General features: G+C 38.6%; 1 protein-coding gene across 1 annotated transcript; it reads right to left on the minus strand.

Moving 5' to 3' along the window:
- Window positions 1-7,461: 7,461 nt before the first annotated feature.
- Window positions 7,462-19,403, minus strand: LOC137287301 (uncharacterized). The gene is made up of 6 exons (XM_067819538.1): window positions 19,300-19,403; window positions 13,736-13,828; window positions 13,411-13,543; window positions 12,608-12,655; window positions 12,284-12,376; window positions 7,462-12,121 (listed from the first exon to the last, which is right to left on the minus strand). The coding sequence occupies exons 2-6, from the start codon at window positions 13,793-13,795 to the stop codon at window positions 8,526-8,528; spliced, it is 3,930 nt and encodes a 1,309-aa protein (XP_067675639.1). The 5' UTR covers window positions 13,796-13,828; window positions 19,300-19,403; the 3' UTR covers window positions 7,462-8,525.
- Between the last annotated feature and the right edge of the window lie 4,300 nt (window positions 19,404-23,703).

Consider the following 23,703-nt stretch of genomic DNA (forward strand, 5'->3'; position numbering starts at 1 on the left):
TCTGGTGCATGTCTGATTTAAACGTAAAATAACTTTGGTTGTTTACCAATTCAACACATACGCGATATATTTCATGTTGCCAACCAAGGATGCATTTATCAGATATTTATTAGCAGTGTCTGAAACATGTTTGAGCGAGTTAAAGGTCAGAACAATAGACTTCTCCAAGTTAAAACATTTTTGACAGGGTAATTGGTATAATGCATCTCTGTCATTCATATCACAAAGGTGATCGTTCTTCTGGCAAACCAATCATGGCATTAATATATACATAAACCACTTCCCTCAACCTTTTGGTGAGTATATCTGCGAACTGTAAGAGGTAACAGTTACAGGGATCCGTACACTGGTAGCAGGCTAAAAAACTCTTTTGTTTGTGGAATGTAGAGATGCTCGTGCTTCTGTTCTAAGATCACGTTAATTTGAGTTGCTCCGCCATTCAATACATACAATGTATTTTGCCATCAACGTTTTACATTTCATGTTGGCAACCAAGGATGTATTTATTAGAGATTTACAAGCGGTGTCTGGGAACGTGTCTGCGATAAAATGCGCATTAGTGTGCAACAATGACATTAAATGTGTTTCTTTTTTCCACGATCAAAACTTCATGAAATGTTATCCATACTTTAGTGACATCCATTCTTTGAGCAGAGAATATGAAGATAGAAAGGGGATGAACTATTATGTGACCAAGGTCAATACTGACGGTAAGTAAAGTTAAAATCCCTAGCTGCGGTTCAGCTCGTAGGTCATTGGCACAAGGAATTCAAATCCGCCAACACCGTTATTAACAGTAGAGTTTACTTTGATACGCGAATCTGTAACAAACATGCCCGATTCCACATTAGATTAAATGAATTTCAGTAGAGGTTATTCCAGAAATTGATTTAGATTAACCATCTGAAACATTTGGTTCCATCGTGGTTTCCATGACGTACGCGCAGCTTAGATTGAAAATAGGGTTTCCCAACAACATTCAGAGGCTGGAGAATAATCAACCAATAAATAAATAAAGAAAAACTATCAGGTGTGTTAACTTCAGATTTTCAGAAGCATGCAAAAAATATTGTTTAATGCAATTTATATAACATACAGGTTCTTTTTTCGTTATTATACGTATGAAAAAAAATGTAAGCAGTAAAGTCACAGACGAAGGTAATCACGATGAAATCACGATGTTAAATTCTTTAGTAGCGATCGTGATGTCCTAAATGAGACGGTGTATATGGGGTTACCTGAAGCACGCTGAAACATCCCAGACAGGATACACACTGGGGTGCTATGAGCACGTGGTGGAGCATGGTCCAGTTTATCAAAGCACTTTACGGTCATAAGAGATAACACGCTTTATAGAGTGTTTCGCAAGTAAAGTAAATGACGTTAAGACGTTCTCTGCTGACTGCATGTAGACAGCAAATCCAATCCAGAGTCTATTCTTATTAACAAATGTTACCCTTGCCAAAAAAAATGATCATGGATGCAATTCATGCCATAAACCAACTGGTTACCACCGATATTTCTGAACATGTGGTACTTGCTTTTAAGGTTGCACTGTTGTCTTCATGTTCTACTCGCTAGGGTCATGATTGTAGCTTCCACGTACGACATTCCCTGGTGGATGATGGCTGGCTACCAGTACGGTTGACACAGACAGTAGCTATGCCACAAAAAAAAACAAAAAAAAAAACTTGTTTCACACGTTCCGCAACGTCCATAGCTAACAGTATTTATCAGTATCTCAGGGAATCTAAGTCGGTTCGACAACTAAATCTAAACCAAATGTGAAACAGAAAAAGAACAATCCAAGCAAAAAAATGATAACCAAGTACAACCGTATCATAAGTTTGGATTACGCGTTGACACCTAGCTTCCCACCCTCAAGGAAAGTGAGAAGTAGATCGCCGTTAATTACCCAAAGAAATAACTTCCAGTAAAATGGAATTGCGGTGGACTGTTGCAGCTATTAGTCCAAGACTTGAAATCCGTCTACATTCTGCTTTGATGAAGACACATATGAAAATGTGATCGGATAATGCAGTCATGGGACTTGATCTCTAATCCTTGTGAGGAATGATGATATCGACAGACCAGTTATGCTTAAAACAAATTCCTAAGCGCTCGTAAAAAAAGAGTGGAAACAGAATTTGTCAGCCTGAAGACAGTATTGGTAATATTCACATCTCTTCTACTGTAATAAATATACAAGGAAGACTTAAACGGTAGTTTTAATCATCACACTTAATTTTACGCTTCTTGTAACTTTAGATGTCATCTGAGATAAGAGGTCAAAGTTAACCACCCTTATATACCAAAGGGAAAACTGTCAGATACTCCTCCGTTGTGCTCAGTGTAATTAGATATGCATTTATATGTAAATATAGCTACATGAATGTGAATACAACGAACCACCGACCCTCACAGAACACCACATGCACACTGTTTTACACGTGGAACATTTGTTGCACAATGAATAACACTACCAAATAACTTGTGTTATCGTTGGCCATTTAAATGGCTACGTCCCAATTCTTGAAAATTGCATTTCATACAATGTAGTTGATTTATGTTTAATTTAATGTTCAAAAACTTTTAATTCCTACATTTTTTTTATCTGAACAAATCATATTGTGTAAATACATTTCAAACATTCATGAACAATCAAAATTTGGGGACAAGTTAGGACGTTTGTCAACACCAAGGGGCGCTGCATTCTAGACGTAAATTACATACAGTATTTTGACGAATTTTTAAAATATAATTCTGAATATGACAACATAACTATGATATTACGAACATTGACTGAAAAAGTTAGATTTCAGTCAAACTTGTGGTCACTGGATTTTCTGCCACAGGTAGCACTACTGATTTGGATGCATATCCAGAAATCTTTGATGTTTGATGTATCAGTGTACCAAGTTTGATTTGGCTTTTAAGCCAAAGTGCACAATTTGGACAAAGTCATGGCCTTAAAACCACCTCACTATGACACAGAAACCAATTCATTGTCATATTCGAGACTCCAAAAGTGTTCAGTAGAGAATGAATTGTCTCAATAATGGACATTAGAAGTTAGACATTGGGCGTAATGAGGCTGTATCTAGCTGACGCGGAGTTGTTACATCGGTAAGATCGGTGGTGATTATTGAACTCCATCGGGGGTAATAATTTAGAACTAATTTGCCAAACGATCCCCATCAAATCTGTACTGATATTTCAGAAGAATGGTGCATCAGTCAAGGCCATGATTACTCTGCGCTGTGGAGCACCTGCTACAGTAGGTCGCAGAGTAAAGAAACATGGGACAGTGCCAAGTTTGAATGCAAGGTTCGACATGGATTTCTGTTCGTCGTTGACAGCGTCGAGGAACACATGTTCTTCTTGAACGTGGTGCAGAGAGAATGTAAGTCATCTGACGACCAGAAAGAGAACCATGAAACTGGTAGTGGGAATACATTTAAACATGCACCATCATGAATGTTCACAATGCATTTTTTGTACGTGTCATTGTCGTTTTCTCCGTTTTAATATCACTCATGGTTTTTTCGTTTTATGTGATTAGGGACGTGGATACTTCATCATATTTTCAAATACCTCTTTGCATCACAAGCCGAAATAAACATGAATACATCTGAATATTGAACATTTGTAGGTTACGTAGACCCATGTTGATTCTCCGATGAGATACTCATGCTTGGAAAAAAAGTTTTATTTCATTACTGCTTGTGCAAATGATAACACAGCCAATAAATCTAACCTTATGAACACAGTAACCACGGTCCACCAGGGCTTATCATGTTTGAGATGTGCTCTGCCTTTTCATGTAACTCATGGAGTATACTTGTGTATTTGTAGTGGAAGGAGGTTCATGTTTCATTGGTGGACGGAGAGACTTCTGGGGTTTTGTATTCAATGATCCGTGGAAATGGTCTAGGACAAGGAACATATCACAGTCTGAATTTAGATGGCATACAGATGAACCCACAAACTCAGATCAGGATAACCATGATTGCATCCAGTATTCTAGAAAAGGCAACAAATATCTCTGGGATGACGTTGATTGTGACACTCCTAATAATTACTACTGCCATTTTTTAAGGCTTTAGCTTATAAACTGTGGATATAACTAGGTGTACATTTACTGTTGAGATCCTTGCATGTAAATACATGGACGGATCCTGAAACTGCATTCTGAGTCAGGGCTCATGCAACTGCTGTGCATCATTGACAGAAGAATCATGGCGTCATCTGATGGGCAGAACCTTACATGTGAATTGTGGTTTGGAGAAAATGTAGACATGCATTATTGTGATTATTTGCTTTCTCTTCTACTATTTCGTGTCTAGGAGATATTCCCAGTTTTATGCAGGTATCCCATATGAATACAATATGTAGGTGACTATAAACCGGTCATGTGATCATATGTTTTCAAATATCTGTTTGTCGGGTTTATTTAAAGGCAGCCATAAACAGCACTGCTTCCGAAGACTCGAACTGATGTTTAGTGAGAGATGCCCACTCTTGGAAAAAGACACGTCATTACTTAATATTCAAATATTGGATATACCTAATGATATCTTACAAAACAGGTATTAACCATGATCCATGAAGACCCAGCCATCTCAGAATGATATACTAGTATATTTAAAGACAACATGTTTCAGAAAAAAATGCAAAGTGAAAATCGGTTTACCAACCGAAATTCTGTAAATTCGGATGTTTTGGCATGAGATTTTGTCTAAATGTTAGAAGAAAGGGTGATGCAAAATAGTGGCAGTAAGTTCGGATTTTGTTGCATATACTGTCACTCCTACTATCAATAGTCGCTTAATGAAGAAACATACTTGCTGATTTATTTCCAAAAAATCCTTTGTGAGAAACATCTATAGAAATGGGCTCCACATATTGTTCCTATACTCTGTGTAAAATGTTTAGACACACCAATATAAATGTAGCCATTTACTACAGCCAACTGTTCTCAAGCTGATTTTGCAAAATATCCCTTACTTTGTATAGGTAGTCTTTATATACAAACTGGTGTATTGTAAAACAACGTTAGAAATGATTATTGTCCTGAGCTCAGTATATGATGAAATTCAGTGAAAATTAGTAACTTTGTAACAAAACTTTACACAGAACGTACCTGTTCACATGACATTTCAGCACTTTAACGGATGATCCTTGTGCAATTCCTTTGAATAAGGTTTACAGATGGTTCCTCCAAGATAGTGGAAAAATTCATCTCCGATGTAGCCATGCATATATAAATAGCACATAGTGAGTGCTTTAAGTGAATCTAAACTTTTGATGGGTAGGATATGTACCGAACAGAACCCGGGTTTTCAGTGTGACACTTTAAGCTACTCCACAGCCCCTAGTGCAAGGACATGCATGTTTTATTGGTGGATGGAGGAAATATCCCAGTCTGTGTTTCTGACGAGCGTGAACATTTTTTTAGACATGCAGAATATCAGAATTTGAATTTAAATGATATACAGATGGGCGCAATAGCCAGAAGAGAGAATTGTATCCAATATTTTACACTCTGATGTTGAAAGTGACTTTCTGAATGTTTACCATCGTATTTAAACACAACAGCAGTGTATAATATTAAAGATTATTGTTTCCCAGTATGTAAATCTGTATTTTGTCATTGGTTAGACGGACCACTTGATTCCAGCATATAGACATGTTCTGTCACTTTGATGTAAAATGACATACCCCTGTGTTTATGTTGTTATGTTTCAGTGTTTTAGGTTGTGCCACACTATTTCAAATGCGTGTCGTACATGCAGATTCAATCCGGAACAGTAGTGTCCAATATTTGTACCAGATTTAGTGAGGAAGATCTCGAAAGTGCTTACATACTGGTTCAGCTAATATCATAGACATTTCTAGACATTTTCTTTTGTATGGAAAGGAAACTGGCCTCTGCAAGTTGGATTGCTGTATTGCCTTTGAATATGTAAATCCACTTTTTTGTACTGCTATAGTGAAAGCTAGCTTGTTAGTGAAGAGGGTTAAGATCATACGACCATAGTTATTTGCTTGTTATACGAAATCCTTTTGCAAGCTATATTAACATGTTTTACCATGATGGTTGATTTAGTTTATACTGTGTCACAGCAAATTTGTTCATATGTAAACAAGGCTTAAAGCTCTGCCAATACCAGTTTGGTTAAACCGGACTGGACCAGACCTTCCACAACCACCGTTAGACACGTGCTGTCTTCCTGTGTTCTGTTCAAATGTGTTTCCAGTCTTTCCAAATGAAAATATGTGTTAATCATATTTGGTCGATAAAAGATTTAACACAAAAAATACGAGTCATTTCCTGTTACTACACTTAGCATACATAGCATCACATCTGAAGGACAATGCTTGTGTTAAACGTTTTCTAGAAACCTAGCTGGTTAGGAGAAACATCTAGCTTTGTACCTCCCTTCAGGCAATCCTATGCTGCCACTTGCATGAGGGCTCAGAAAAAGAGGCAAACGCACTCTGCGCGATCAATACATACCACGGAAACTGAAAACATTTCATGACATCCACAAGTTATGTCTTGAATAACATTTATTACTTGCTGTTGATGACATTGTAACGAATCATACAGCTATGTGATTCGTATTACGGGCGCACAAGTCACCTATCCGATTTTCCAAGATTGACTCAGAGAAAATGAATATACTGGAAGAAGTGAAACTATGCCTGTTCAAGTCTGCTTCGTCGAAGAGGACAGGGATGTTGTATGCATACAATAAGTTCTTTAGTTCCCATTGCAGAGTATATGCTAGTTTCACTTGGCATAATGTGCGAATAATCCAAAGGATTATGTTAATCTAAAGGACGATGTTAATCCTAACGTCTTAAAGATGTACGTACACATTGGAGAAGTAAGGAATGAAAATAATGTATGGATAAGTAAGTTCCTTTCTACAGTGGGAGCGACCTCTCATTCATAGCTGGGTGGACTGGGACACATAGTCACTTTGTCCAAGCTCACTACACGTTGCTGTACCAACAACTGGGGGTGTTTGTACTTCTTGTAGCCAGGATCTGGTAATTTAACAACGGATTCGTGAGTTCTTTTAAGTGCACAGGGTTGTGTACTGTACACCGTTATCAACAATAATGATTGAAAAGAATGTATACCTGTATAAGGAAGTGTTTGTACAGTCGCCCTGGAATTGGGATTGCAACTGCAAAATGTAAATTCCGCTGTGGCCATGGTCTAGCTTTAATAATCTTATTCCGTTAAAACTCATATTATTTTATGATTACACAGTAGTTTTAAACATAATCGAGTAATATTAAAGTTCCTTTGATGACAGCATTTTATATCTTAGGCATATATTTCACGATACTCCCGAAACACTTTTAGCTCTCTTACTCACTTCTTACGTAAACGGTTTTGTTGGAACAAATATCTTGATGAAATATCCATCAAAGAAAGTCAAGACATGCATTAGAAGAATTTATTCCTGGGTAATTCAGGTTAAAGTGAAGAAAATCAAAAACAACATCCGGCCCTTTAAACAAGATACCACATCAGACATCGAACTTGTTACCATCCAACGTCATCTACTACATCTACTGAAACCCAACAGAACTAAATTATAAGCCATTAAAAATGAATATTGGTGATTAAAATGTCCATTTTCAAGACTTCAAAAGTATTCACAGTTAAGAATAAAAATACAAAGGAAAATATGCTTGCACAGGATACATACACGAACCTTTCTTCAAACACCTATGCCCAAATCAATAGGTCTCCAAGTTGTACAATGTAATGAATTAAAGCAACCATTTTATCTAAAGGGTAGCCTATCTATCACGCCAGCACAATGAAAATGGATTCAATGTATCATTACTTGTAACATTAAGAACACGTCCAGGAACCTACTGGGGTGTGATTATAACCAGCGGTTCATTGAGTATTATGTGTTTCGATTTACACTGCAATTCATCGGTCAGTGTGTGAAACAAACGGACTATAATAATGGTAAGATTATTTGTAGATGTGCAATAAAACATTTCACAGTTGTCACTGAACAATGCAAGTAGCAAGGGTGTTCAACGAGCATTTACACAGTCAGCAGTGATTTCCTGATTTCAGGCAACAGCATACTTCCTTTCAATATTGCAAGATGTTTGCAAGAGGTATGCAAGAAAACCTTGTGTCATACTGTGCTTAGACACATGTACAGATTTCACCCATAACGTGACAAATAATCAGCAAGGTCGGTGTGTGTGTGTGTGTGTGTGTGTGTGTGTGTGTGTGTGTGTGTGTGTGTGTGTGTGTGTGTGTGTGAGAGTGTGTGTGTGTGTGTGTGTGAGAGAGAGAGAGAGAGAGAGAGAGAGAGATTTATTCCAGAGGAAAAGAACCACCTTTGCAACTGTGATGGAGTCATGTATAGAGATGGAGTCGTGTAATGGTATTTCTGTGAAATAGATGTCGCCATTTTAACTGTGATAACCGAGATATGACAACAGTGCAATCAACCTTGTGCTTGCAAAGGCAACCTTCATAACGTAGACATATAGTCAGCAAGATCATAATGCCCATGGTCTTTAGCATGGCTGATACAGTCTTGGCCACACAAGTCAGTTACATTTACGTTCGCTCCTGAATTTATCAAGAGGTCTACAACAGCCCGGTTCCCCTGTCTTGCAGCGCACATTAATGGAGTCACACCATGCTCATTCTGAACATTGACGTCGAGACCCCTTTCAAGAAGCAGATTGGATTTGGTGTTGATTTGGTGTTCCACTAGGCGTCCTATGGTGGCAATGTGTCCTTCGGATTCTGCAGCGATGTGCAGGCATGTGTTGCCGTCTTTATCCCTTACGTTAATGTCTGCGCCTCGTTCCAGAAGAATGTTGATAACTTCACTTCGATCATCTCTGCGCTTTGATACACACATGAGAGGAGTTCTTTTTGAAGAATCATGGACATCAACGTGCATACCCAAATCAAGTAGTTTGGCACATCCAACTGCATTACCATGCCATGCTGAAGTGTGAAGAGATGTTTGGCTACGATTGTTTTGAACATTCATGTCTGCACCATGTTCAACAAGGAAGTCAACCATATCAAAGTAATTTGCTTTGAGGGCAAACATAAACGGTGTCATGCCATTGTTGTCCTTTACATCAATAGGAAATGTCGGCAGCAACCGCTCAGCGGTTTTTATGTGACCACTGCGACATGCCACATGAAGACATGTCTGTCCATACTCATCTCTTTGTAAGATATCTGCACCTTTTGACTGCAAATACTCCACAACATCCGTGTGACCATGAAAACTCGCTGTCATAATTGCGGATCTGTTTTTGCGGTCACATCTGTTGATGTCGATACTTGGAAAATTTGATAAAAGATAGTCAACTATTTCAAGGCTACCATTAATGCAAGCGGCAGAAAGACAACCATCCCCCAAACTGACATTGGCTCCTTTCTCCACCAAGCGTTTGAAAAGGTTCAAATCTCCTTGTCTGCAAGCACGCATGGCTGGGGTTTGGTAAGCTTTTGAACACGCATTAACATCGTGACCTTTATCCAGGCAGAGTTCTATCAAAGGCCAACTTCCAGATTGTACGGCCATATGCAAACATGAGACCGTGGAATGATCTTTTACAGATATGTCAGAACCTTGTGCAATAAGCAAATCTACCATGTCAGCATGGCCATTCCTCATTGCATACATCAAGGGTGTTCTCCCTGTATTGTTAGTGCAGTCAACATCGATTCCCTGACCTACGGAAAGGAGCCATTCAGCGGTGGGAACGTGCCCTTTCATGGCTGCAAGATGTAAGCAAGAAAAGCCTGTTTCATCCAGGACATTGGTATTTGCATGCCGAGCTAGTAGTTCCTTGACAGTTTCTAACTGTCCATGTCTGCAAGCATACATCAGTGGGGTTCGGGCTCGCTCACCCCTCGATTCAATGTCTACTTTGGCTTGATCAAGAATCACCTTCACAATTCTTAATTCGCCCTTCACACATGCCAGATGGAGGCAGTTGTCTTTTTCGTCAATTGATGATACATCAAGATTTGGCAATGCCCCTTTCTCCAATAAGAGTTTCACAATTTCTTCATGCCCATTATATGAGGCATACATTAGTGGAGTGCGTCCATGTTCACCACGTTTGTTGATATCCATGTCTACTGCAATTAGTGATTTAGCTATGTCAACAGATCCTCCTCGACATGTAAGGTGAAGGCAGTTGTCGCCTTCTTCATCTAACAATTCTGGATCTGCTCCTCTGTGAATCAGCCATTCAGTTAAGTCAGAGTGGCCGAGGTAGCATGAATACATGAGCGCAGTCATGTCGTTTCCTCCTTTAACGTCTATTGGTGTACCCACTCTATCAAGGAGTAGTTCTACAACTCTTGTAAAGCCATTTGCAGCTGCAATATGCATCAACTTATCTTTGTTGTCGCCATGCATTCGGGGGGTTACTTTTTCAGGACCTACTTCTGTTTTTGTCGGGCTGCATGCTGTTGATAAGGTTCGAACTAACGGTCTTGTTTCTTGTGTCATACCTAGAATGTCTCCAACATTAATGTTGGCAACTTCGAACAGTCTATCCTTTGAGTTTTCAATGAGTATCAGTAAAGAAGACACGTTTCCGCTCAGGCAACAACCAAGATAGCCTTCAAGCAGTTCACGAAGAGAAAAAGTGGTATGATCAAATGAAAGTTTGGTCACGGGAGCAGTGCTGGAGAAGGATGACCAGTACAAGAATCCCATACCATGATCATTGTCGCGAGAGTGCAAATATTGTTCAATGTTGCCTTGAAGTTTTAAAAAGAGACATGTGGCCATATTTTCCATAGTAAAACACTGATGTGACAATGGAAGAGCAATATTCCCATCAACGGTCTCCCTTGCTAATCTCTCCACCAGTGCAACACCTGCATCTTCTTGTCTCAGTTGTATCATGAAGCTCTGCATATCACCACCACTTGGATCCCCTGAGTTGGAATCCTCTAAAACCTTTGTCCTTTCAATCAAAAATTTGAGACTGCAATTTTGAAGGATAAAGTCCTGATTCATGTCCCCTACAACAAACGCAACAACATCGTAGATAGTTGGATGGCTAAATGTCATCCTGTCGCCTTCCGACAACAAAAGAGTTCGATTCTCGTTTTTTGCAGCCTCATTTAGACGATTTGCATGGCCAACATCTGGAAGTATCTCTTCAACTGTTTCTATCTTTTTCCGAAGTTCAACATTCCCTCCATTCTTACGAGCCTGTTGGAGATGAATCAAATTCAGTGTACCATCATTGAGAACCATGAGCAGTAGCACTGCAGCTCTGTAGTTGGGATGATCGGATGATGTGAATATGTCGCCTATCAAGTCATGCAGATATGTCCAGGGTTCTGTGAAGAATGTCACAGCTTGATCCTTTGACAAACAGCCGTCTGCAAACAACTGACAGATATATGGAAAGCCAAGTGTCTTATATTCCAAACTTGTGATGTGTTTTATTTCATGTTCACTGAGATCAAATCTCGCTTTGGGTAAATGTTTTCGAAGAATAGATTCTTTCTCATGTTCTTTCAGCTCAGATATTGTCAGATCAGCTATAGTGCTTGGTCTGAACAAGGATGTTTTGTATTTCCTTAGCATGGTAGAAACAAGTTGATGCTTGGATATGTTTGTCCTACTGGTCATGAGAACTTTTAGAGTGGTTTCAGGAGATGCAGATGCCTTGTCATGTTTACTTTCATCGCCATCTTGTCTTTTCTCTCGTTTTTCCTCCAAGCGTTTGAAATGTGTCTCTAAGTAATCAAATATCTGTGTACAGTGAACTTTGACTTCAGAGGTAGGAGCAAAGCGACCAAACACGTCATCTAACACAAGCAGGATTGGAACTTTGAGATCAACATGGCGTTCCACTTTGAAATGAGCTACATCATCAACATATTTCACGTGGTACTTCTTTCGTCGGTATTTGCCCATGATGTAGAGTGCCATTGTTGTTTTACCAGACCCCGGTGATCCAGAAACAAGTACATGTCCGTCGTTTTTGAGAGCATCACAGACATTTTCATAAGCTTCTGTTTTCACAAAAATGTCTTTTGCCGATTTCATGTCCTTTTTGACCTTATCTACAAGGAGATAATATACCAGTATAAACAAAGACACACTTCCGTTATAACTGACATTTGTGCATGTTTTCTCTGGTTAGACCATGTACATTCTTACACACTGACTGTTGTTCTACGCATGTTTTTATTTATGCACAATTGTGTTTATGAACGTTCGCATACCTGGAATATCGTATACACCACCGTGGGGGGTTCCTTGTAAAACATTCAGCTCTAGTATAAGGTTTGTGATGCTCAGGTTCTTTTCTCGTTCACCTGTGATAAATTCGATATTAAAGCATTAAATGAATATTCCATAACATAATGATTCAGTTTAAGGCATAGCACAATACATACAGCGGACCACACCAGTTGGCCTCTAAAGTGTGTGCAATATGATTATTCTTTATCGGTATATATGATAAACAACTCCCTTGTCATTTTCATCTAAATGAGCCACAGATCTTACCACAACACACATAATAGATCCAGTCGCATAACACACACCTTTAGGAATCGATGACAGTGAAAGTTGTTCCATCGTTTCCAGAATATCTGCAAAAATATTCAATGTAGTTAAACATTGGTGTATTACTTCCGCAAAATTGTGGAAGGTTGTAGATAGGTAAAGTCATGAGGCAACGTTGTCACAACAATAATAATGCGTTGTTTTATAACGTTATGTCACAACGTAGTAACAAATTTACGTTGAGGAAACATCATGCTTTGGTATCATCACAACGTTATAACAACGCTATTTATAACTTCGTGTCACGATAGAGTTTTCTGTGAAACTTTTCACTTTGAAACTTTGAGGTTCTTTCTTCACTGTTCAACTAAAGCTGCAGAAAACATATCAATAAAACAACACGCAAAGTGGCGAACAAAATTGAAGTTAATTTGTGCTTTGTTTCTTATGTACTGTTCACTACTGGGGAAACTATGGAATTGCCAACGTGAAATATAACGTTAAGACAACGTAAAATACGTCAGCATCAATAACTTTAATCTCATGATGACGTGAAAAGACGCATTACAACGTCAGGCCAGAACGATGTGACATCCCGTGAAGATTCGGGTTGGTATTGATTTTCGTAAGAGGCTCGCTGACGTGGTTGACACATGCTTTGCATCCCTGCAACATAGATCGATCCTCGTGCTGTTGATTACTAGATTGTCTGGGACTCGGATACTTACAGACCACCACCATCCGTGTTAAACAACCAACCAACTATCCAAACAAGCTTATTTGGAAATACGTGCAGCTGTTTATAATATAACGTACTTGTCGAAATAAGTCTGTAACTAACCTGGGTCGTTGATTTCCCGTGGGCCAATGGTTAGTATTGATGCCTCCTGACCAACTGCACCAGCTGATGCCTCATATTGTGCGACTGACATGACCATGTCACGTGGTAAATCACTGTCCGTTAGGGTAAGACTCTGAAGTAAATAGAAATACAATTTATTTCAGTAAACGCCCAAACTAAATACTCCAGTTCACATACAGTAATTACAAATTATCATATCACGTATGTTTCTTTCAAAGTTCTGTCTATTTAAAATATTGCCGAAATAAAAGATCTCCGTTAATGCATCATTCTTGTCTATGATTGATCTACAAGTGTTTCCTACCTGATCACCTTCTCCGTGCCTGCTGGCTTCCTCATTTGTGACAGCCTCTGAGTCTGCCATTGCTGGTGTACCTGTAGGTCAGGTGTTACCTACCTACACATACCAGACATAGTGCATTAGAACAACTAGTGATGATGTTATTAGTACCGTTATCATTACTCGTAGGATAGGTTAGATAAAATATTAGATAATTTGGCCTTACAAATGGCAGTTGCTAATACATACGCATTAGAAGAATACACAAGAAATATTAAACGAAGGTTGATTGATAAATACGACTACGTACTGTGATGCCTATAATAACATAACATTCAGTCTGCATTTCACACAGCCATATTCAGGACATATCAACAATTAACATGATAAATATACTTAGATATAGAACTTTCTGTGATAATATGTAATATCATTTTAGTGACATATTCTTATGATACTTAGACATAAACAAGTGCAACATGGGTACTTCATTCTAAATACATTTTATACAGGAAGCATGAAAACGACAAAGAAAGTTTCCAAAGATGCATTACAAAACACAATAAAAAATAACACATAAAAGTACAAGTGATCATATATTCTCTTCCAGAATTTCACCATCAGTGTAATATAAAGCTTCTGAAAAAAACTGGAAAAGGAACATTTGTACTTTCATTTGTTCCCTTACACGTTTCCATGGGAATATAATAATTATTCTAGATATCTGAAACCTATATTACACATTATCTTAAATTAGACATCCACAATATCCAAATGTTTAGTTCGATAACATGATATCACAATATGACATAAATGCATACAAATCACACAGAACCTATCATTACTCCGTAATGTTCCTTATAGATTTCTAAATTTAGTCCAGCTTCAGTAGCTGTGAACCTTTGTCCCACGGCCATAGTTAACAGATAAAGCTGTATGCCACGTTCATCACGAGATCAATGATCGATGGGGTACACTGGGCAGTTTACACATTAGTGAAATATAAACCATTGGAAAGAAACTAAGCACTGATCCAATGAAGTTAACTCTAGCTACAACACAGTCACTCAATGAAGACGAGGGCTTCGTAGAAAATTAATAGCAGGTCACTTCGCCCCAGTGACTTCAAGACGCATGAGGGTAGTTAAATGAAAGATGTGTCAACGGTGGACGATAAAGAAGTACGTCTAAATTAATCACAAGATCCAAGAGGTCACCATAGCAATTTAAACAATCTTAAAGTTTCACTCTATCGACAAGTGTGACTGACAGTCACTGACAATTCAAGGAAAGCGATACCTTTCGTAGAAATAGCAGGCCATGCTGATCCAGTGATTTCGAGCCTAAATGACAATTAGTTGAAGCATAATGGGTGTAAACTACATAGTCACGTTGTTACATTTCAGCCTTTAATTGTAAGCCAAAATACATTTGGATGTACTGTGGGAAGCTTTTTTCATACAGCGGACGCCTTGTGAAAACGAACTCTAGGGAGGTTTTGTTGCAGTTTTCTTGCAAACCTCCATACCTTGACTCGACAACTTTAACAGTTTCGTCTCGTGTTACCACCTGAGACAGGATACTGTTGAGTTTCTCATCAGTGTCCAGTGATGTAGCTATTTCGTGTGCTCATGTTTACATGTATTGAGCACAAGCGAACAGAACTAGACTGCAGGCGAGAATGAATACCCACCGCTGTGAAGTCACTTACATAGCCCCAACAAGCGCTATCTGCAATACCAGTTACCTCCCCTTTGTATATGGGGTCGTACCAAAGAGACATCAATATCATTTCTAATTTACTCTGTTCAAACCATTTTTGATGTAACGTGTATATTGAGACAAAGTTGAACGGACAAGAAAACAAACACTTGACCCGGATACAATGACTAGTGTATCATCACGAGTCGGATCTTTACAAAAACACGTTCTCGCTTTAATATGGTCTTCAGAAGCTAGTGCTGCCACATCGAAAAGGTAGAACTGGGTGTGACTTGACAAGGTGGTCGGATGAAAGCGTTTAATCTGCACTGTGACTTCCAGCATAGACTGTGTTTTCTCTTTCAACATAATTAGGGGCGAAATACTCTTTGTAACAAAAATGACAAACAGGTGTGCAATAATAGTCTTGATTCAAATTTCATTGTACAAACAGAAAGAAATTCCCGTATTCACAAGTCTCAAGAAAGGGTACGTGGCCAAGTGCTCAACTCTTTCTGTTACAATTCCGGAATTGTGGGTCTACAAATTATCGTTAGGTTTTACAAACTGAAACTGACGTCATGGCATCTGAAAACTGTTTCAGGTAATCATTCTGGATTACTTTATCAGCAGCATTATCAGTATCCTCTGCGTCAGTGTCGCTGTCTGTGTCAGCCATGTTTGTATGAGCATAGGCAAACTAGCGCAAATGGGGTTGCGCCGCATAGAGAATATGACAGGTCTTCTTATATGCGAGCGAGGCGAGTAAAGGTTGGCAACGTACTACCTTCGCGTTGGATCGAAAAATATTTTTCATGTCAAAATGAAATATCGTCAACGGTACACTCCCGTTTCCTCACTTGGTTGTGCCTTCAAATTGTCTACCATATATTTAATAATTACTCACGTGAAACATGTTTTATTCAACATTTTAAGCGCCACTCGTGCTATTCAGATCGTTCTTCGCCTCCATTACACCTTCCAGCTTCCGGTTGAATGGAGTGACGGAAGAAGAATAAGCAGAATATGTCGTCGCTATTGTTAGATTTTTCGTAACATTTATTCTACATAAAAACACTTCTTGCGTAATAGACGAATGAAGCCGGGGAGGTAACTGTAAGCATTCCATATGGAATTATACCCCCCCCCTCCCTCCCCGTCTGATACACCACGAGTTGCGTTTAAAATGTTGAATAAAAATATTTCACGTGGGTAATTGTTCAACATGGGGTTGGAAATGTGAGAGTACAAGCCAGTGAAGTAATGGGTGTATACCTTTGATGGTGGCGAGATGTTATTTTGACATGGCAAATATTTTTCGAACCGAAGCGAGGAAAGTACGTTGCAAACCTTCGCTCGTATGTAAGAAGACTGGTCATTTTCTCTATGCTGCGCAACCCATTTGCGCTACAGTTTACGTGTGGTATGAGTCAGAATGTCTTTCACGATAGGCTTCATGAAACGCTTGATTTTGCCGTTAATGACTGATTGACCATGTCAGGATCCATATCACTCAGACTCTTCATTAACTATCAAAGTGTCATACTTGATTAAACTGGCTGTGGCGAACTGTGTTTAAAGTATATCCATGACCCCCGTATCGGTACAATCAAAACACTTTTCAAAATGGTGCCACTGTTCTTATTTCGATAATGAAAACATCAAAGTTTCTTTAGTACGTCAGTATAACTACGACGAAGTGATGCCATAGATTCTGTTTATCAAATTTCATGATGAACCATGTAGATACGCATGAATTGTGGACAAACATTACATTTCCATGACGCAATGTACGATGGTGTCAGAGCACCATTTAGGGGAAGCACAACTCATTCATTCAGCTCCACTGGTTTCCAGTGTCTAGTTTCAATGCAAAGTTAGTGAATATGATCGCACGCCGCGTTAGAAATATTCCAGCAATATCAGGGCGATGGACCCCAGAAATGTAAACATTGTATCCCAATATGGGGAATCGAACCGGGTCTTCGGCTTGACGAGCGGACGCTTTAACCACGAGGCTACCCACCCGCCCTTCAGATGTAGAAGTTAGCACAGGACGATGTACTTCATGACACGACTTTAGTTTTGTAGTTGACCTTTAAATGAAAAGGAAAATCCAGTTTGGATGTAGGTTACTGAACGGACATGGGGCATGTGTTTGATACGAGTCCATTGGAGACAGCATATAAAGCTGGGAAATGCGTGACATGTACTTCAAAACATTATGTCAAAAGTATGCTGCAGAAATAAGAAACATATTATGCATATGAAATAACCGTTTCGTTCCATCATTATTATGTACGACAAGCAGAACGATCTCCGTGGCAACATACGAGGTTTAATCCATAACAGAAACACTATACTCTTGATTATATTTCTTGATTTATCCTAACCATACACTCATACATTTAGGATGTAGACATCTTATGTTGGTCAATTCCCAGGTGTTACTGAGTATTTCAAGCACGGGAACTCATTTTGAACTGACGGCATTTTGAATACTCCTAATGATTATTTTAGCAATCTAGATCAACAAAACCTAAAATAACTATGAGGAAAAGGCAGCTGATTTATGTTTTTCATTCAATTTGGACATCCTAATATCCATCGATGCCGATAAACAGTTTCCATTTCTTGTAGTAAGGCATGGAGATAAATATGTCCATAATGTTTCAATTGTCTCACTCCAAAACATAGGAAATCACCAATATCTATTCATTTGTTTTTGCAGAAATGAAATTTTGGTACTTATACAACAGCTCTAAATTACCGCAAATTTAGTTCCAATATTGTTCTGTGGAGTGAGGAACCAACATATAATATTTTATTCTGCACCTGACATCTTATACAGATGACTCTTGGAAAGTGTGGCACGGGCTTTCAATAACAACACACATACACAAACATGACAAAAGACTGTGGCACTGTTACTAAAAGATACACTTACAGCGTTATAGGATACGGAAATAACCCCACTGAGCAATACAACTGCACTAGCAACAACCAGAGACACGGTCTGTGTGGCTCAGTTCGCGGAAATTAGACCTAGTTTCCTGGAAGTATAAGGTCATCTTGACCGAAATGCCTACCTTCATGTATCGCTCGGTAAGACATATTCTCTATGCCGAGGTAATCATATCTAAATTGAACCTTCCCCTAATCAGATATCATGAGAATGAAACAAATTAGAATATTGAAATAATATCTACATCTGGATATGATAATGTACTTAGTGTATTTAACGGATACCTGTGATAGCAAACTAGTCAACCTAATGTCAAGTGATGGCGATATGCACAGGTAACAATAATATTTTACAATTAAATGACTAAATCAGCATAGGCGTCATTGAGGTAAGAGCAATTCCTCATTTTGAGATATTGCCTAACAAAATCTATAAGAGTTTTAATTATTAAAGAGCATGTGAGTGTATATGTTTATTTTTGAAAGTATATCCCGATTCCCCGTTGTGTATCACTTGTGGTTAAAGTGTGAATTGTAAATATAGTTTTGAAAAATGTGTTCTTTCATAGAACCGAAGCGCATTTAAACATCAAGATACAGTAGCAGTAAATATTTACCAAGCTGTCACCTACAACAACATTGTCACCTGCTATCCCATTACAGTCAAGCAAACGTGGAAATCCTTCAGTCGTGACATTGCTTTTTGAGCTGCATACCTTACACAAACAGAAATCTGAAAGCTCGATAATATTATATCTGCACATAAGAGGCATTTGTTAGTTGACGCTATAACGACACTCTGACATTAGCAAATATTTATACTAGTATTTGTTCCTACTACCTGTTAATCACCTCGCCTTCCTATTTTCATTTTGCACATATGATTGTTAATGCTTCTTGTAATATTTTGTAATGCCTCTTACCTTTTCCTGAACTATTCCTTCTGTACCCTGAACACGATTCTTGATATGTCAGTGTGAAGGTCTGCACTCTTCTGGGGAAACCCCATTTGGGAAATTTACTTCCTATTGAGCATGCGCCACAGTCTGTCACATGGCCGGGTTATAGCTGAAACGGAATCACAGCGAATCGGCACCAGATTTGTTTCGCGAAAACGGATACTGATTTCAGAGCTAAAACGGCACCATATAAAAAGCAAGGTATGCCACCACTCACTCCTGAATGCGCGTGCCAGTAACGAGCAATGTGACATGAGAAAATACGATTAACCAAACACAATAAGGATTGAGTTACTTTGACACAAGTCGTCTAAATCGTTAACAATATGCATCATGACTTCGATATTAAAACGTTCATCGCTGAAAGCATTATGTGCGTGTATGGAAGCTCTGAATAATTACTGGGTCATGTACAACGTGGATGAGATTAAAATCCTCTTACGTGCGCTTTTTGACATTACGGCTCCAGTGCGTAGATTTGAGTATTTTCTCTGAAGATATCTTTGGCTTTTCTGATTTATTTCAACGTAATATTCAATTTGATATTTACTGAGAAGTCATAAATATTGTTAAATATTTCAATAGCTACGAGTTTGAAAACAACATATATTTGATACAGCTAATCAACGTTAATCTTACACAGTGTGTTTTCATGCACTGAAGTGTAGATTAACATTTTGAAATGGAGTTTCTCGGGATAATGAAGACATATTTCAGCCTATTCATTTTTAACATACTTCCGTCAAGGTTACATGCAAGTTTAGACAACCTGGAGTTTAACCATTAAAAGAATGAAAATGATTGGGGTTTGTGTTTGATGTGTCTAGGTGTAATTTCTGATCGGTTACAGACACATCAATGCGTTGTTGACAGATATGACATTTTATGGGTAATTCATTTATCTCTCAGCGGATGTATTTAGAATGAAATAGCTTTTTGTGTCACACATTATATCCTCAAGTTCTGCCCTGTTGTCTACTTGATGGCAATTAACTTCCTACTCCTTTGAAAAAAGTGACAAAAATATCAATTAGCATAGAGCAACTGCATTTCAATAAATAGTACTTTCATTTTAATGGTAGTCAAGTAAATGAAACAGTCGATCCTTAGAACCACTGTCAGCATTCAGCTGCCCACAGGGTTAAAATATTTGAATCCTGTCCCAGGGTCTGGTGTTCCCCACTGTCATACTGATGTAACATTACTTAGTCTAAAAGAAATGTACAATCAGCTCACTCGTCCTTAACGCTGTCTGTCAACGTCCTTCCCTTGCTCTAATCCGTCACGTGAATGGTAATACTTTTCCAGACCTCTGTCACTTTGCGTTTTCCCCCGGTGTTAGGGTGTTGTTTAATCAAATGAATAACACGTTTAACCGAATCCCACAATTACATAAAGGTATCTTAGCTATTCGTGAAGTAGAAACTCGAAGTAAACGGTACAGAGTATGTGAAGTAGATTGTGGCACCAGTTTATTGCATGGCGTTAAATCTTAGAATAGACGTAATCAGTAACCAGTGTCCTTGAGCGACCGTGAGCACAACGCTCTAACCGGAAGGCGTCCCAATGGGTCAACTAGTTCTCACAGGTCTGCGGCGAATTCATCTGCTCTCATATTCCTCTTCCTAGTTCATCTTCGTCAAGTCGGAAGAATGGAAAGGCCAGTCCATGGCATCAACACCGGCGTTACGTAAGTGGTTATAGTATGGGGTGTAACATTTTCATGTTAAAATGACAGTCCACAACCATGTGGCGTCGTGGATGGCAGAGGGCACTGAAACCGTATGACAGTACGATTCATCGCGCAGGAATATTAAACGAGGTCGACAATACCGCATGAACACGTTTCCAGACTGTCCATCCTGTGTAAAATGTGACTTGTTACTAAATGTAATGGACGCTGTTCTATTGACCCTCTTTCCGGATCTGACATGTCTGCGGACCCATTTTAAAACCTGAACACGATAAAGTTGTGTTCTGTGTATGGTCGTGTAACTCGGATACATGTGGTGAGCAGTCAAATCCGTCATCTCAATTACGGAGATGACAGGACCTGTGGGTGGCGTCACATAGGAACCTACCATTTGTAAATCAAACATATCTTGCTTTGTCAGTGGAAAGCATAGTGGAATACTGCTCTAAAAAAGGCCACATGCAACGCAAAATACAACTCTGCGGATTATGATTCCTTTCCGTATGGATATAAAACATAGTTACGAAAAATGCCACTAATTAAGTTGAAAAATAACTCGATGAAAAAAAGCTTGATCGACAACGGTATATGAATCCTTACCCAAACGTTGCATCATATACAATAAAAGAAGTTGTTATCCCCACAAATTGTCTTATTACTCACCATACTCCTAAAATGCCAATCAAACAAATCATCTCTATATACACTGAATAAGCCCTCAGCGTATCGGCAAATGAACCAGCCAATGAAAAGTCTTGGTTACACTTGAGTGCACACCCAGCCGCTCTGACTGGGTTCGGTCTCCCTTGTGCTTCGTTTCGAGGGAAGTAAACTGAAGTGGAAAATATTACACTTTTGATTTGCTATTTGATTCGCTTATAATTTTGTGTATTTGCGTTACCACAATGAGCAATGTATATCATGTCATGAATAAGTGATAATTGTGTTTTAATTATGTTTGTTTTTTGGTTGCATGTGACCTTCAAGAAGGCGTACAATGGAGGTATCAGGTCCACTCTGCATGCAGTATCCCCATAAGACTTTCACCTGACATACTCAACAACAGACCAGAGGAATCAACAAGTGATTGCTAGTGTAGTGATGCGTGATTCTTTATCATGAATTGTAATGTCCATGGCATCCCGATGAGAATGGGCCAAAGAACAGCTAATAAAAGTGTAGACTAGTATACGAGAAACAGTCGTTGAGGAAATACAAACGTCATTTCTTATTCCCCTTGTATGGTACTGATGTGAATCAAAACAGTATAAATGAAAATTTGCATAACGTTAATAAATAAAATGAAAGCGTGTGATATAGTTCTCATAAATATACAATTTATTACACAATTCTGAACCCTAGAAAATGTTTCTTTAGGTTCCATATCAGGTAACAAAAATATAGCCTGATGTATTTCATTATCCATTTCTTCATAAATATCTGACTCGGAAAACAATATCTCTCGAGCATCTATATATATATTCTCTCTCTCTCTCTCTCTCTGTGCTCGGACTGACAATATAGACACAAAGATAACTTTGTCAAAGGGTTTAACAAAAAAGTTAAAACGTTAATGACGAAATAAGAGAAGCACCATACCAAGTGACATAATACGATTCTTAGACTGATATTAGAAAATATTTCTTTAATGGTCCTGGATTAGGCTTTGTTTCATATATTAACACAGTTCACTGAACTGATGAAATTCTGTGACGTTTCCTTTGTCTCAGTCATCTGGCACAAGACACCTCCCCTTAAAGTTTCTCAAACATTTCAAAGGATGAGCTAAAATGTATCAGCAGCACATACATACTAGTATATAGTTCATTTCTTGAAATGTTCAAGAGTGAGTAATGGAGTAGTTTTACGCAGCAGTCAGCAATATTCCAGCTATATTGCGTCGGTTTGTAAATAATCGAGCCAGACAATTCAGTGATCAACAGCAGGAGCATCGATCTGCCAAACTGGAAACTGATGACATGTGTCAACCAAGTCAGTGGCACTAACCGCCATATTCCGGTATACGCCTCTGACGGCAAACGTGGGTAACTAAAGATCAATTCTAACTCGGATCTTCATGGGACGAAATGTTCAATAAACGTGATAAAACAGTTACCTTCACTAGATCAGTGTAAGTTCACACACTGAAGCTTCACCTGTTCGACTTAGAATTGGTCGACATAAACTCGCATTCTAGCCGCCCCTACATCGAGCAGACCTCATTATAGAGCAAAGTCTATAGTGCTTGACTGCTTCATCCCATGGGGTGGAAGAGGCGACTGACGAAATGGGGTGGTGGATCATTCTGACTTGGTTGATGATGCATGCAGTGGTATTCCTGCATGGTGTCACTTTATTGCCTGAGCCAGACATTCACAGACAAATGTCATACAGTTGGGATTTTGCTGAGCCAGCTGTTAAAGGAGACATTTACTTGGTTCGCATACAATGAAGACATTGCTTGTTTGCAGCCAGATTTGTAAAATCGTTCAGTATGAAACGTAAATAATGTACAAATTATTCTACACACATTTAGTGCATATATACAAGAACGGAAACGGAAAAACTAATGGTACTATAATGATAAAAGAATAGAGTAAAAGGATATACTTAGGTACCCTTCTTTGACACATGAACAGCGTGTAAATAAAATAAATAATAAAGAATCTAGAAGG

This window comes from Haliotis asinina, chromosome 6 (assembly GCF_037392515.1).
Source record: "Haliotis asinina isolate JCU_RB_2024 chromosome 6, JCU_Hal_asi_v2, whole genome shotgun sequence".
NCBI classification, from domain to species: domain Eukaryota; kingdom Metazoa; phylum Mollusca; class Gastropoda; order Lepetellida; family Haliotidae; genus Haliotis; species Haliotis asinina.